This window comes from Artibeus jamaicensis, unplaced genomic scaffold (genome assembly GCF_021234435.1).
Source record: "Artibeus jamaicensis isolate MK-2021 breed Jamaican fruit bat unplaced genomic scaffold, CSHL_Jam_final contig_419, whole genome shotgun sequence".
In the NCBI taxonomy this organism is placed as follows: Eukaryota; Metazoa; Chordata; class Mammalia; order Chiroptera; family Phyllostomidae; genus Artibeus; species Artibeus jamaicensis.
The window spans coordinates 3,573,049-3,589,986 of record NW_026521824.1 but is presented as its reverse complement, the minus strand read 5'-3'; the positions used below and the strand labels follow the sequence as shown (position 1 = coordinate 3,589,986).

The window sequence follows — 16,938 nt, the reverse complement described above, 5'->3', positions numbered from 1 at the left end:
CACAGGACTTCTCCCTTTGAGCCTTGAAGTTGGCAGCAGCCTAGGCTGATATCATAAAGTTAGCAGATGTGAATTTAGCTGATGAATTCTCTCTAGAATGATGTTTGGAGACAACATGGCTTAAGAATGCAGCATGATTCTGGCCTTGGATTTGAGTTCAATGCTATAGGTACATGCAGATGTGTAAGCAGCTACTGAGGAATATTTGGAGAACCTGTCTTCACAAACGACCTGGAGCAGGTCAAAGCAAGAATACTACAATGAGTTTATTAAACCATGCGACTGGACCTACACAGTAGATTATAATAGAATGTTACTTGGAGAGTCTCTTAGGTTAAATGTTGTACCTACAACAGATCATATAGATACAAAGAAATTTTTAAATCAGAGAACAGATTACATTTTTGGAAGAAGTTCTCCTGTTTGAGGACGAACTTCACAGTCACAGAGTTTTAAGCCTAAGAATAAAAACTGGAGTCATGCCTTGCAAGGTTTTGTTTTGTTTGTTTTTGCTGTTGTAGTTTTTCTTGAGAATTGATGGGAGGCTTATCCCAATATAAATGGAGTAAATGCTCCAAATAAAAGGTATATGATGACTGAACTGATAAGACAACAGACTGAATAGGCTGCCTTCAAAGGACTCACTTTAGGTTGAAAGATGTACATAGACTAAAAGTAAAGGGATGAGAAGATATTTTTTAAAAATGGGAACAAACAAAAAAGCTGGGGCAGAAATATTTACACCAGACAAAATAGGCTTTAAAACAAAGGCTATAACAAGAAACAAAGAAGGACCCAGCAATTCTACTTCTGGGCATTTATCTAAAGAAACCCAAACACTAACTCGAAAAGACATACACATCCATATGTTCATTGAATCATTACTTATAATAACCAAGATACGGAAGCAACTTAAGTGTCCGTGACTAGATGAATAGATAAAGAAGAAGTGATGCATATATACAATGGAATATGACTCAACCATAAAAAAAAGAATAAAATTTTGCCATCTGCAACAATATGGATGGACCTGGAGGTTATTAGGATGAGTTAAATAAGTCAGACAGAAAAAGACAAATGTCATATGATTTCACTTATATGTGGAATCTAAAAAACAAAATAAATGAACAAGTAGAACAGAAACAGTCTGATTGACACAGAGAAAATTTTGACAGTTGCCAGATTGGGAGTGTTGGCTGTTGAGGAGGTGGGTGAAAAAGGTGAAGAGGTTAAGAATTACAAATTGGCAGTTACAGAATAGTCATGGGTATGTAAAGAACAGCACAGGGAATATAGTCAGTATCAGTGTGATGACTATGTATGGTGTCAGGTACTAGACTTATCAAGGTGATCACCTCATAAATTAAATGAATGTCTAATCACTGGCTTTATACCTGAAACTAATATAATATTGTACATCAATGGTAATTGAAAAATAAATTGTTTTTGAAAGTGCAATTGATTTTATATTTTGTATAAGATATTGATCTTATATCCTGCAACCTTGCTAAACTCATTTATTAGTTTGAATATGTTTTCATTTGTTTGGTTTTTATTTTTTTGTGTGTGTTTTATATATAGCGTTTTCTATATACAAGATAACGACATCTGCAAGTAAAGGCAGTTGCACTTCCTTTTTTCTAATCTGGATGCCTCTTAATTCTTTTTTATTTTTCTCTTTGCTTCATTGTCCTGGCTAGAACCTTTAGTCCAGTGTCAAAAATTGCAAGAGCCAACACCCTTGTCTTGTTTCTGACCTTAAAGGGAAAGCTTTTAGTCTTTCACCATTAAGTATGTTATTAGCTGTGAGTTTCTCATAGATGACCTTTGAAGAGTGAAAAAGTTTTCTTCCACTTTTATTTTTTTAATTATGAAAGAGTGTTAGGTTTTTATTAAATGCTTTGTGTCTATTGTTATGATCATAGGCTTTTGGTTCCTTATTCTATTAACAAGGTGTATTACATAAGTTGATTTTTGTATTTTAAACCAACTTTACATTCCTCAGATAAATCCCATTTAATTATAGTATATAATATTTGCTATATGTTACTGTATCTAGTTGTGGGCTGAGAATTTTTGCATCTATATTCTCATGAGTACTGGCCTGTAGTTTTCTTGTTACATCTGTTTTTTAAGTTCATTTATTTATTTTTTAGAGAGAGCAGTAGGGAGGCAATAAGAGCGAGAAAGAAATGTCAGTCGGCTGCCTATCACTGGAGTCCTGACCAGGGACCAGACCAGCTGCCCTTGTGTGTGCAGGGTGACGCCCGGCCATCTGAGCCACACCAGTTAGGGCTTTTTGTTATGCCTTCCTCTGGTTTTGGTATTAGGATAATATTGTCCTCATAAAGTTATGTGGGACATATTTTCTCCCCCTTTGTGTGAAACTCCACAGGAAGAATTTGTGAGGATTGGTATTCATTCTTCCTTAAATGTTTTAAATTTTTTACCAGAGAAGCCATGTGGGCCTGGATTGTTCTTTGTGGCAAGTATTTTTTATTACCAACTCAATCCCTTTACTTGTTATAGATTTGTTCATATTTTTATTTTTTCTTGAGTTAGTTTTGATAGTTTTTATTTTTTCTAAGATTTTGTCCATTTCATGTAGGTTATGTTAATTGTTGGCATAGTAGTAGTTCATAGTATTTCTTAAACTCCTTTTTGTTTTTGCATGGTTGGTAGTAATGGCTCTTCTTCATCACCAATGTTAGTAAACCATCTGCCCTCCCCCGCCCTTTTCATCAGTCCAGCTAAAGTTTTGTTGATTATATTGTTTTCTGAAAGAACAAATTTTGGCTTTGTTTACTTGTTCTGCTTTTCTATTCCTTATTTCACTTGTTTTCCATTTTAGCCTTTATTCTTTCTTTCCTTCCTACATTAGGTTTCGTTTGCTCTTCTTTTTCTGGTTTCTTGAGGTGAGTTTTAGTTACTGATTTGATCTCTTTTGTCCTTTTAAAACGATAAGTTTTCCTCTAAGCTCTGCTTTCACTGTACACCATATATTTTGGTATGTTGTAGTTTTGCTTTCTCAAAACATATCAAAATATTTTCTAGTTTCCTTTATGATCTCTTTTCTAACTGATTACTTAAGTGTGTTATTTAATTTCAAAATATTTGTAAATTTCCCAATATCCACTTGTATTGATTTCTAATTTTATTTTTTGTTGTTGTTGAACTACACACTTTGTATGGTTTCATTCATGTTAAGTTCACTGGATGTTGTTTTACAGCCTACGCTGTCACCGGCTTCGGAGAAGGCCCCACGCGCACTGAACACACGCAGGGTCTGCTGTTGTGGGTGGAGTGTTCTCTGGATACGCCTTTAGGGTCTGGATACGCCGGTTTGCAATGTCACGCAAGTCTTCTGTTTCTGCGGTCTTCTTCTAGTTGTCTAGTTTTTATCCACCATTGAAAATGGAATACTGACATCTGCAATTCTTTTTGTTAAATTGTCTATTTTTCCCTTCAATTCTGGCATTTTTTATAAGATTTTATTTATCTATCTTTAGAGGGGAAGGGAAGGAGAGAATATCAATATGTGGTTGCATCTTGGGGCTCCCCTGCTGGGAACTGGCCTGCAACCCAGGCATGTGCCCTGACTGGGAATCAAACCACGATCCTCTGGTTCGCAGGCCCACGCTCAATCCACTGAGCTACACCAGCTAGGGCTAGTTCTGGCATTTTTTGCTTTATGTATTCTGAGGCTGCATTATTAGGTACATATATATGTATAAGAGATTGATCCTTTTTTCATTAAAAAAATATTCTTATTTGTCTGGTATTAGTATAGCTATTCCATTTTCTTTTGTTTACTCTGCATGATATATCTTTTTCCATCCTTTTACTTTCAGTCTGTTCATGTTTTTGCATCTAAAGTGTGTCTCTCAAAGGCAACATATATTTGGATCTAGTTTTTCAATCCATTCTACCAATGTCTGCCTTTTAATTAGAATATTTAGTCCATTTACAGTTAATGGTATTCTGATAAGGTAGAATATGCATCTACCATTTTGCTATGTGTTTCCTATAGTCATTCTTACACCTTTTTTGTTCCTCTATTCCTCCATTATGCCTTCTTTTTTGTTAAATAGATATAGTCTAATTTCATATCAGTTATTTTTTTTAGTTTCAGAAATTGCATTAAACATTTTTTATTTTTATACTCCATCCGTTACAAAGAAGATAAGAAATTTCTGAAGTCCATCTTTCAATTCTTTTGGAATTCACTCTGACTCAGCAACATTTTTAGTTGAGAGAATTGTTTCTTTGTTCACACTTTTTAAATAAAGATTTTATTTTATTTTATTTTTTTCTAGAGAAAGGGGAAGGGAAGGAGAAAGAGAGGGAGAGACACTTTAATGTATGATTACCTTTTGGGCATCCCTGACCAGGGACCTGGCCCGCAACCCGGCACGTGCCCTAACTGGGAATTGAACTGGCAACACTTTGGTTCACAGGCTGGCACTCAATCCATTGAACAAGCCAGGGATTGTTCACGCTTGTTGAGAAGCAAGTGGGTGTTGACTGTCCCGATGTAACTGTTCCGAAAATCAATGCAGGGCTCTTGCCTTTGGAGGCAGACATACTATGACTTAGGTCTACAGAACTTGGAGAACTTGTCTCTGGTGTCTTGAGGCTGAGTTTACTTGGAGGAGCAGCAGGGTTGCTCTTCAACACTGAGAGCAAGCTTCGATGTTTACCATGATGTTTAACTATTTTGTTGCATGTTTTAAAAGTAATAACAATACGCTTTTAGAATCTTTGTACTTCTCCACAATTTTTGCTTCTTTAAAACTGAGTGTAGCCCTGGCTGGATAACTGAGTTGGTTAGAGAGTCCTTCAGATGCACCAAGGATGTGGGTTCCATCTCCAGTCAGGGCACATACAGCAATCAGCCAATGAATGCATGAATGGCTGGGACAACAGATCCATGTTCCTTTCTCTCTCTCTCTCTCTCTCTTTCCACCTCTCCTCCCCATTCCTCTGTCTCTAAAATCAATAAATAAAAAAATTTAAAAATCAAGTGTATAATTTCTTGCTTTTCAATTAAGAAGTTTCTGTGTTTTGGGTGTCAGTATGGGCTTGGGTTTGAGGTGCCCTTGAAAATTATCCAGCAACAGCACTGGAAACAGATGGATCCGTTCCTTCAGAAGTCCCGTTAGCATCACTGCCTGGAGGCCCAGAGGAGGCAGCAGGCCAGGCCTGGGCAGCTGTCCTGCAGTGTCCTTGAGATGGTACTTCTGTCTCATTGCCACCACTGTCCACACCATTAAGATCTGGCGACAAAAGGTCATATCAATTCTTTTATTAGATTTTTAGAGTATACAATGATATACGAAAGCTCTGCTCCTGTACAACTTCATGCTCCCTCCTTTTTGTTGTTGTCACACAAATCATATTGTGTGTGCTCGTCAACACAGATTTATAATTATTGTTTCCTCTGCCTTTTATATTTATGTTTGTACTGTCTTTTATATTTGCCTGCATAGTTACTTTTACTGGCATATTTTATTTCTTCATGCAGACTTGAGTTACTGACTGCTGTCCTTTAGGAGTTATTGTAGTAATTTCTGTCTTCTAGCAGTGAATTTTTACTTACTGTCTTTTCTCATTCACGGCCTGTCATTTACCCCTCCCTTTTTGTACAAGCCAGTGAGACCTGGGACACTCAGGCTTGAAGCTGGACTCTCCCTCCAACTGCCACACAGACAGTGAAGGACAGCACTCATTGTCCTCCCTTCCTGTTTAGTTCTCAGAACCCAAGATTATTTAGGTGACAACATATTTGGGGCAGGTGGGCCTCTTCATCTGCCCCATGTATTGAACCATGTTTTGTCTGAGCCAGGCACAGCCCCACTGCCAGAGTTCACAGTCAGTGTAGAGCAGCAGGTGACCCAGGACTTTGCCCCACAATAAATAATGGTAGAGGCCAGCCCCCTTCTGCCTGCAACGTTGTTGCTCGATCAAGTGATGCTTACAGCTGCAGCAGCCCTCTTGTGACCACAAGGTAATCGGTTTAAGATTAAAAAGATGGCAGAGCCAAAAGACAGAGCCAGCCTGGGTCTTTGACTGCATCTCTGAGTACTACACCCGCTGCAGTGCCATCTGGATGCCACCTGGATTGTGCTCTGGCAGCTGAGGCAAGATGGAGCAGGAGTGGGAGATGAGAGGGTGGATGCCAGCCACCTGGAAGAGGTCTGCAGAGGGTCCATTGGTTCATGAAAGATACCCTTCCACTTTCACCATTGAGAAGCCTTCTCAGGTTTCTACAGCTCTGGCCTAACTCATCCAAATGCTCCCAATCACTGTAATAAGTTAAATGGCAAACGGAATTAAGACTCAAATCTGGGTCCTTTACGCATGACTTTCATGACTAAACCTCGAGACTCCACCTCTCCTTCTTGCGTTTCCTCAACAATAATTGTCTGTTGCCATTACTGTCATCCCTATGGGTCCTGTGAGTCCCGGTTAAATCCCAGTGTGAGTTCTATACCAGGGACTGATGGAGTCAGGGTGACTCGGTTGCACATGAACTTGGAGAATAAAGAGCACTGTGCTAAGTGGAGGCTGGTTGGGGAGAGGACAGAGGAGGGAGGCTCTGCTGGCAGGTGCCCAGAGGTGGGCACCAGTCATGCGGAACTCGGCGGCTGCAACAAGGCTGGGAGGGCACAGGTTTGCAGTGGGGACCCTTTCTACTCAGGTGACTCAGTTTCCTGGAGGAGGCTGGGCTCTAGCAAGGAGAAGTGGGGATTCCAGGCTCAGAAAGGTGTGGAGCTAGGGCCAGGTCCCCGGCTGCAAGCGTGCGGGAAGCACTCACTGCAACCACTGGCTTCCATCCTGCCACCTCCTCTCCCTCTGCTGGCACTACAGCCACTACTGCCAGATCCCTCATCGCCCGGCTCGGAGACCAACCTGGGTTCCACCTTCCCTTCTCTGCTGTCCTGGGCAAGTCGTTCCCTGAGAGAGCCCCTTACCCCACCTTCACCCAGCATGGCTCCCTATTCAATACCTCCCCACTGCCGAGTCTAGCCCACTCTGCAACAATTACTTCCCTGGGAAGCCTCCTGTAACTGTTTCACCATCCCATGAACAAGGCTCTTGATCTCTACAAGTCTCCAGTTTATCACATATGTGCTGATAGTAGTTTGTGTTACATGCTTTGGAAACACACGTGTTGGAGAAGACAATATCAAACTCAGCATGGAATTTGTGGGCTTTCCAATATTTTAACATAGAATCAAGTTTTGCTATTATAGAAGTAAATGCACACACACACACACAGAGAAAATGGAGAGAGAGAAAAATCCCCTATAATAAGCTCACCAGCTAGGCCTTCTACTGTGAGCGTTTTTTGGAGACCTTGCTGCCTTCGTTGTTACAGAAACAGATTATTACTGCTGGGCCTATTAGAGGCTGAGGGTTTTGTTGTTATTACAGCTACACGGAGATATAATCCACATATCACACAATTCACTTCTTTGAAGCATATAATTGAGTAGTATTTAAGTATATTACAGAGCTGTGCAACCATCACATTTAAAATATTTTGTCACCCCAAAAAGAAATTCACTCCCTTTTAGAGGTCGTCTCCATGTTTTATTTTTTGCTTAACATTTTGCAAGCACCTTCCTGTTAACCAATAGTCTTCTTAACTACCTTGTCTGGTGACGGCTAGCAAAGGATTTGGGGGGAGGACCAAATCCTTTGGACCACTGGCACAGCTGGGGTGTTCTAGAATGATGGTGTTGGGGAGGAGGTGGGAAGGCTGAAGCAGCAGTGACTGAGCGGAGAGTGACAGGAGCCGACTGCGGGGAGCAGGGACCTGACATTGGGGTGGAGTGAAGCAAAGCTCTGGAATCAGAATCCACAGCACTACGGACTGGAATGTCGGAAAGGATGAAAGAGGAAGGGGGTCAGCACCCTGGTGGGGGAGGGGTGGAGTGAGAAGTAAGGTCAATAACTGAGTATCGCAAGGAGGAGAGGGCCACCGTTTTGAGAAGGGTTAAAAATGAGCTTGATTTTGGACTTGCTGGGTTTGGGCGCCTCCGGGTCTTGTGGTGGAGTCACAAAGTTGCGGGCTTGGGATGCTGAGGTCTGGGCCTTAGGAGGTGCCTAGGACCAGGGAAAAGGTTTGGGATAGAGCGTGTAAGGCCACGTGTGAGGCCTTAGGAGCCTGAGCTGATGTAAGGTGATGAAGGATAAAGAGAGCACCTGAAGAGCACTGGCACTTTGAGGGGTGAGGGAGGTGGGCAAGGATGCGGCGCATGTCACCAGGTGGGAGAAGCCAGAGCAGGAGGCGCTGGGCTGTGGCGGGGAGGCTGGCGCGCGAGTGCAGAGCTGCAGCCTCGCAGAGCGGTCCTCGCGTGAAGTGCCGAGCGTGTGTCCCTTGGCTGCCTGCGAGTTTGGGCTTCTCCGTCCCCTCCAGCCGCATCTCACGTAGGGAGCAAGGCGAGCCCCGCCGCCGATCCGGTGAGGTCCGCAGGGTTCGGGTCGGGAAGGCTTCGGGTTCCTGCACCGCCAAGGCTGTGGAGTGGCTCAGGGGGCGGCCCCCGGGCGGCGGGCGGCCGGGAACAGGGGGCGCCCCCCGCAGAGTCCGATCTCAGTCCCCAGAGCGGCCCGGGCTCCGCGCCGCCGGGTCTGAGGGACAGCGCGACAGCTCGGGACACACCCACCGAGTCGGAGCGTTAGAGAAAGTTGGGGAACTTGACTTGGTTGGATATTGTCAGCCCTGGACACCCGGGGGGCGGACGCCCACGCCGCGAGCGGCGGAGCCAGCGGAGGCACCGCGGACCCGGGCTGGGAAGGGGCGGTGCTCCGCGGAGCCCGGGACGGGCGGGCGCGTTGGCCAATGGGCGTCCCCACCCTCCGCGGGCCCGCCTCCGGGTCTGGTACCGAGTGCGCGGGCCCAGCGGGCCAGACGCGGCCGGGGGACGCGTGGTCCCCGCGCTCCGGCGCGGTCCGGGTAGGCGACGCCGCGGGCCATGCGGCTGGAGGCGCAGGACGCGCTGTACGTGGCGCTGGAACTGGCCATCGCCGCGCTGTCGGTGGCCGGCAATGCGCTGGTGTGCGCCGCGGTGGGCACGTCGAGCGCGCTGCAGACGCCCACCAACTATTTCCTAGTGTCTCTGGCCGCGGCCGACGTGGCCGTGGGGCTGTTCGCCATCCCCTTTGCCATCACCATCAGCCTGGGCATCTCCACGGACTTCTACAGCTGCCTCTTCCTCGCCTGCTTCGTGCTGGTGCTCACGCAGAGTTCCATCTTCAGCCTCTTGGCCGTGGCCATCGACAGGTACCTGGCCATCCGCGTCCCGCTCAGGTGAGGCGCGCGGCGGTCTGGAGCCCCACCGAAGCCCCGCCAACGGCCGCGGGCTCCAGGCCCAGGTTCCTGGCATCGGGAACGGGCAAGACACGAGCGCCGGGTGCTCTAAACTCAGTCCCCACCCTGGAAGACACTGGCCATTCACGATAGACGCGTGCACCAGGCTGGCCAGACCCTCTTGGGGTCCCGGCGGGGCTCTGGAGGCCTGGACTCTGCTGGATGCCTGCCTCTCTGTAAGAGGATCTTCCTGGGGACCACTCTAGGGGTACCGGGCAGTGCGGTCCCCGGGAGCCGGGCCTGCCTTGGAAACTCCCGGGAAGGCACCACCCCCGCGGGCGGGTGGAGGCTCAGAAGCCCGAGGTTTGCTGATGGTATCCTTCTTTGGGCGAGAACTGTTTCGTTCCTTCCACCCCTCACCCTCAGCCAACGGGGGGTGGGGTGGGGGTGGGGGAGGAATGGTGGGGCAGAGCAGCAGCACTGAGCGCCGGGGATCTGGCAGGCCACTCTAGGTAGTTTCCAGGGCAACTTTGGACACTGGGACTTCGTGTTATCATCAGAATGGACCCTATACACGACCCGACTTCAGAATGTACCTGATGCAAAATGAGCCAAGCCTCCCTGGGCGGGAAGGAGGGTGTCAGCTAACTTTGCAGAATGCTGGAGCATGTGTCCCTGCCTGCTTAATGGTGACTCAGATCACCTCCATATACTTTTAGAAAGAGTTCAAGTGTTTCTCCCCTTCATGCCGATGTATAACCTTGTTTATCCCCGATACCCCACCCCAGCAGGCTGGGAGAGGGCCACCAGTATTTCAGAACTGAAGAAGTTAAGGGCTCTGGCTTTCTCCCACACTGAGAAAACGTAGGGTTCAGGGGATGGAGCCAGCTAGCAAGAGGGGTGGAGCCCAGCTCCAGCTGACCCAGGGCCTGAGCTGCCCAGGGGGGGCAGGAGTGCCTGGGAGCCTCAGGGCTCGTTGGGAACATTTACGCCCTGTCAGTGGTGTCTGGGCCCCTTGGGCATTTCTGAGTTGGGTGAGCTTGGGATCTCTTTGGATTCAGGGCTGAGACAGGGGACTGTCACAGGACAAGGAAGGGAGGAAAGGAATGAACTTGAGTGCCAACTCTGTGGGGCAGTTTATATGGAACTTATATCCTTTAATTCTTTCAAGTAATTCCAGAAGGGAGTCACTGTTCCCTGCGCCTCGCTGGTTGGTAGGTGAGGGAGATTAGAATCTTGCCCAGAACTGGGTCTCTAAGGCAGGACTTGAATCCACAGCTGGCACCCTTGTCCTGCTGTGCCTTCAGGCTGTCCTGCAGGGATTTGTGCAGCATCAGTGTCGGGACATGGTCGGAAAGCCTACTGCGACTTCTAGGAGCAGATCCTGCATCCAGAGAATTGGCGGTTGGAAGAGAAATGTGTTTGAGGGAACTGTCCTGGAGCATGCTCCCAGTCGCCTTTTTAGCAGCGAGACATGTTGAGCCTGTCCCTGTGGGTTGTGTCATGGTCCCAGCGTGAACAGGAAGCTCCTGCTTTGTCAGGCTGTGAGTCTGATCTGCCTGCCTGGGCCTTTCCAGGCCCTTGTGCTGCTCCCTTGGCAACTAACCAGAAGGCCTCCTGCATCCCATCAGGTGTGACAGGGCCCAGGGATTTCCAAGGTTTGGGGTGGCATGGCACATTCCTTTTCCAGGGTCCCTTTCCTGCCTCCTAGTCCTCATAGTGGTTACTTGGTGACCTTTTGGATTGTTTGCACCCAGCAGGCAGTCACAAGCGCCACCCTGAGTTTCCCGTATAATAGAAGCCCAGGGCTTGCCTCTGGCAGGGGTTCAAAGAGGCCCCAGCTCAGTGGGAGTTACTGGAAGAATCCCCTGTGTGGAGCAGGAATTCCAAGTTTAAATCTGTTAGTTCTTGTCCTGGTTTGTGCTGGGTGGAGACTTGAAAAAAATGGGTGTGGGTGTGTTAAGAGAAAGAAATGTGAATCACTGGCTGGTAACTTCTCCTTTGCAATTGCTAAGGGCAGAAGATGGTAAGTAGAGAAGGCAGAATGTTCACTGGGGAACTACCTTGAGGCTGGTCCACCCCTGCTGCCCTCCTGGCCTGCCCACGTGAGTGTAGAGGTCTAGAAGAGGTGTGTGCAAGCAGCAGCAGCTCCCGCCCCGGGAAGGTTTGGGCATCTGAGCTGTCCCCCTCAAGGTTATACCAGTAACACTCAGGCCTCCCGAACCTTCCTGGGGCTTGAAGGCCATTATTCCTCAGCGGTTTCTCACTCCCTGCTTCTGAAGACTGTGGCCCCCTGCGTGAAGGCTAAAACGCTGATTTAGGGCTCCACCAGGCCCTACTGAGTCCATTTGTAGGGTGGAGTATGTGTGTGATTGCTATGTCGGTGTCTTTAGGAATTTGTGGTCCCACCCAGGTCTGAGAGCCCTCTTGGGGTCATGAAGCCTGGGGGTTCCCCTTCACTTTGATGACATGGGTGGGTGAGGCCCAGCTCGGATGTGGCTCCAAGGCCCTTCTTGGGTCATGGACCTCCAGGTGGGAGTCAAGCTGGGAGTGCCGAGGCATCTCTCTGGTAAAGCAAGCAGTAACAAAGGCAAGGTCCAGGCACTGAGGGCAAAAGCAGTCCTTGGACTGGCCCTGGGCTCCACTCGTTCACTGACACTGTGGGCTTGAAGGCATTTGTGCCCCAGGGCTCCAGGGGCACAGACCCTGCAGCCCCTCCCTGCCTGCCACCCAGCTGCCCTTGCATTTTCCAAGAAGAGGAAGATTACTGTGCAAGAGGAAAGGGGAGCCCTGAGGTGATGCTGGGCACGAAAATGACAACTTCGGCTGGACTTGAAAATGAGAAGTGTCTGCTCCTCAAAGCACTGCCCTTGGCCTTCAGACTGGGGGCTGTCTACAAATGAAAAGAGCCTGCTGCCTCGGGTTCAGGTCTGTACAGTGCCTGGCATTCCCAGCAGAGGTTCCAGTCAAAGTGGTACCATGGGGACTGGGCAGGAATGGGGTGGTGCATGCCGCAGAGCCAGGTGTGCAGATTCCTGTGGGAGCTGGGGTTATGTGTTAGTAACAAGTGTGTCCGCCTGTGCTGCTCCAAAGCTCACTTCACCCTCGGGCTGTTTCCGGTAGGAGTCCTTTCTCCTCCCTAAACTAATCTGGGTCCCTGGTCCCTTTCACGAAACACTCCCAGCTGAGTTGGGACAGGGTGGTGGCTGTGTGAGTCACCTCTGTCCAGTGGTCTTCCCTGCCCTGCTCCTGGACTCCAGCCCCCTGCCCAGAGTGCTGAGTCTCCTGGCGAGCTTCGGAGAGTGTTTTCCAGAGCTTGGCTGGGTCGCCGACAGACTGGAAGGGGTGCATTTGTCCAGGAACCCTGACCCCACCCCTGGGTCCCTTGGGCATTTTTTCTTTCTTTCTAAAAAAATATTTTATTTATTTTATTTTCAGAGAGAGGAGGAGGGAGGGAGGATGAGGGAAAGACATATCGATATATGAGAGATACACCAATTGGTTGCCTCTTGCACATCCTCAACTGGGGGACCTGGCCTGCAACCCAGGCAGGTGCCTTGACTGGGAATCGAACCTTTTGGTTTGCAGGCTGGTGCTCAGTCCACAGAGCCACACTGGACAGGGCCCTTAACCACTTTTCCTCATGCCTCACATAGCCAGGCTGAGATAGGTACTGAAGACTTCGCAGCAAGAGGTGATGTCTTGGGTAAAAACACAGCCTCCACTAATCAGACTGAGCTGTATGTAGAGGTGAGTTGGCAGGGGATTTTGAGTGTTTTTTCAAAGTTTTTTTCCCCCCATTTTTATTCCTTGAGCTACTGTTCTCATATGATAAAAATTCACCCTTAATGTTGTTTTGAAGTAAAGCTAGGAGAGAAGTTTTTCAGCTCTGGGTCCTACCTGCCCCCCTGCTTTTCCAACGACCCCCTCCTTGGGTTCTCCCTTCTCCACACCAGTGTTTTTGTTCTTGGGCTGGTCATTCCCATTGTCATGGGTTGAAGGGGGGGGCTGAACCTGTAAGTGGGGTCTTATCTAGGAAAGAAATGACTGTTTCCTTACATAAATCTTTTTTTTTAATTTTTATTTATTTATTTTCAGAGAGAGGGGAAGGGAAGGAGAGTGGAGGAAATCAAGTGTGGTTCTTTTGCCCCTGCTCTACGTGCCGTGTCCGGCTCTTCTTCTTGAGTAGAGGAGCTAATCCTGGGTTATCTGGTGGCCCTGAATGAAGTCACGTGGTTACAGTGAGGGCAGGCAGCAAGAAAGGAGGCCAAGACTGAGACCGGAGTGGGCTGGGGCTGCTGCCAGCAGCTGGGAGAGTGGCAGGTTCTCCCCTGGAGCCTCTGCAGGGAGCCGGGCCCCACCCACGCCTTCCTTTCAGGAGTCCGGCCTCCAGAACTCTGAGAGAAGTGATATTTTAAGCCACCAAGTTTGTGGCACTGTTGCAGTAGCTCCAGGAAACCACCATTACGACATGAATATGCTTAAATCAGCTGCATCGACTGTACACCCTCTCCATGTACTGGCTCCTCCTTCATTTCTCTCCACAATAAACTTTTCTGACAAGTCATCCAGTTTCACTGCTTCCCCTTCCATGGTCCCCATGGGTCACTGAATTGCTGTCAGGTCACCCCTGCCATGACCCCTTTTTGGCTGAATCTAATGGTCACTTCTCCGGTATCATTGCATATGTCCTCTTAGCAGCTTTTGATCAGTTCCTGCTGGGTCACGGTGGCACCCCCTCCCCACTCCCCCGTGACCATTCCCTCCACTGCTGCCAAGAGGAGGATGTGAGACATGGGTCCGAGCTCATCATATGTTTGCATAGAACTTGAATGTCCCACTCGGCCCTCGGGCTCTGAACGGCCTGGCTCCCCGCCCTGCCTCTCACCAAGCACAGCCGTGCTGGTCCAAGTTCTTTTACCAGCTGTAGTCTTTGTTCAGTATTTCCTTGGTTCTCCCACCACCGCATTTCCTTATCACTGGTTATGGTTAAGCTATGTCTTTACTAGGTTGTGGTTCCTTTCAGTCAGAGTGTGGACTTTGTGAGGGAGGGCCTCTGTCATATTCAAGGACCCAATACTTGGCACCATACCAGGCCTGGGGTAGGGACCCACATTTTGAGTAAATACGTGAGTGACTGGTGAGGTGTGTGTGTTTCAATTTGTCAGGCCTTGTGGGGAAGTTAGGGTAGTGGTGGGGGGGCACTATGCTGAAAAAGACTAGGGGAGGATTCAAGATGGCAGATCCCAGTAATGGGCAGAGCTCTCTGGTGAAATGATGTCAGAAAAAGATGGCCCAGTAAAGGGAAGAAAAGAGGGGACACACTCTTCTGGAAGGATCTCCCACAGGCTTGAGGAGAGTGGGGCAGAGAGGCATTCAGCAAGGCAGCAGGTGCTGCAGGCAAGGGCTGGCCCAGGGACTGGCCACAGGTGCTGGGGGTGCCCGCGGGCCCTGACTCCCAGTTGTCCCACACAGGCCTGGGGCTGCCTACCCCTCCATAAGGGAACATGCCCTCAGGCCTGGAGAAGAAGTCTCCGACTCGGGAGGAGGGAGGGGTCAGCTGTTGTTTTACCCCACAGTTAGCAAGGCGTTCTTTGTATTCTACCTCCCCGCCTGGAGCCATGACTACCAGGCACAGATGCTGCCGGGCTGTGTCTGAGACCAGGGCTGTGTTAATGGGAACCTGTAGTGGTCCCAGCATGCTGGAGAGCAGTTTAGTTCTCTACAGGGCACATACGTGCCCAGGCAAAATCTAAGGTCTAGTCTGGTCTGGTCAGTGGGGCCCTCCAGCACCATCTGACGGGGAACCAGGGTAATCCAATCTAGACTGTTTCTGGAGGTTCTGTCCTGTCACTGGGGGGTGGAGTGCAGGCAGCTGGCCAGTCATCAGGAGCCGTGGGACCCTGCAGTTGGGAGGAGGTGACAGTGGGGGCTGTGAGAATTCAGGCCTGTGGGCAGGAGCATAGGGCTCTTCCTGAAGGTGGAGAAGAAGGGTCCACCAGCCCAGGGACTGGGGCCCTCAGCAGCCCACCCTCAGGGCAGTGGAAGTGCTTGCAAGTACGCAGGAAGGTGTCGAGCCTGCCCTGGGGCAGCACTGGCCTGGGAAGCACCTGGCCAGTCTTACCACTGTTCCCAGAGAATTCTGAAAGGCACACATGGCTGCCTTTGATCACCTGGAGAACAAGTATGTATAAAGGGACAAAAGTTAACATTTTCGCATGGCAGGCCATCTGCTTGCCTTCCTCTGTTAGTAGCGGGCACAGGTCTCTTGCCTCATGGGGCCCTCCCTGCAGGGCATGTTTCCATCTCTCAGCTTTGGATCACAGTCATGGGCATAGATATGAGGAACTGTGTTCTCAGCTGTTTTGGACATTAGAATTTTTAATCCTGGGAACAGGACTAAGAGCTGCAGGGACCTTGGAGGACCTCCTCCTGCACCTCCTTCCTTGAGGGTGGGAGGGGAGCAGAGGTCCAGCCTGTCCCGAGGCTGCAGATTCCCGACTGACCTTCTGAACAGGCTTCATAGAGGCTCTTCTCCCCTCGGGGCTTTAAGAGCTGTGACCTCTGAGGCTGACAGGCTGGAGACAACTGCCACTGACAGCAGGAACTTTAGGGCAAATAGCAAATGTGCCTTCTTCAACCAGATGAAAGTGGAGAACAGCCAGTCAGGGGCTCTGGGATGGCTTTCTGGATGGAGGGGAGTGCTTTTTCTGTGGGGCTGGTGTTGCGTTTGCATATGGGATAAATGGGAGGCAGAAGCATTTCAAGCTACGGTGGAGCACATGCACGGAAGCCAAGCAGGGGAGCCAGTCTGGGCTCCTCAGCCATTGGTGTGGCTGAGGGTTTGAGAGCAGGCAGGTCAAGGAGGGTTCAGATGCTTGCTGAGGAACATGGGTGTTCTCAAGGCACTGGTAGGTCTGTGAACAGATCTTTTATGTTTTTATCCTCACTCAAGGACATTTTTTCCATCACGTTTGGAAAGGAAAGGAGAGAGAAAAACATCAATGTGAGAGAGAAACACATGCCTGGATGGGGGCGGGGGGGTCGGACCCACAACCTAGGTATGTTCCCTGACTGAGAATTGAATGCAAAACACTTAGGTTATGGGGTGATACTCCAACCAGCTGAGCCACACTGGCCAGGATGAAGGAGATTTTTTATTGTTTGGCTTTTTAAAATTATTATATTGTTTTTGTTTTGGCAGAAATCATTCAGTCTGCACAGAAGTAAGTATTCAGAAGTACATTAGGGCACAGGACAGAAAGCGGACCTCTCCTATGTCTGCCCCTCACCCGCCCCACTGCCAGGCAGCTGCAGACTGTTCCCTTTGAGACCGTTCCTGATGTCTTGTCTTCTGAGGGCCATGCCACTCTTTCTGGCAACACCTGGGTTTGTGCTGCCATCTTTATTTATTATCTACTTTTTCAAATTAATCATTTTTATCTTTCAATTATAGTTGACATACATTGTTATATGAGTTTCAGATGTACACTCCAGTGATTAGGCATTGCATGACTTACTAAGTGATCATCTTGGTAAATCTCACACCTACCTGACACCACACACAGCTATCAGAATACTACTGACTATATTCGCTATGCTGTACTTTACAGCCCTGTGAC

General features: G+C 48.6%; 1 protein-coding gene and 1 pseudogene across 1 annotated transcript in view; one reads left to right on the top strand and one right to left on the bottom strand.

The window, feature by feature from the left end:
* Window positions 1-4,171: 4,171 nt before the first annotated feature.
* Window positions 4,172-6,892, bottom strand: LOC119064694 (UPF0711 protein C18orf21 homolog; annotated as a pseudogene).
* A 2,021-nt stretch (window positions 6,893-8,913) lies between these two features.
* The window catches only part of ADORA2B (adenosine A2b receptor), a 35,611-nt gene continuing 27,586 nt past the window's right edge, over window positions 8,914-16,938 (top strand). The window contains exon 1 of the mRNA XM_037166240.2: window positions 8,914-9,316. Coding sequence (XP_037022135.2) covers window positions 8,982-9,316 — 335 coding nt within the window. The 5' untranslated portion in view covers window positions 8,914-8,981. The remainder of the gene's footprint in view (window positions 9,317-16,938) is intronic.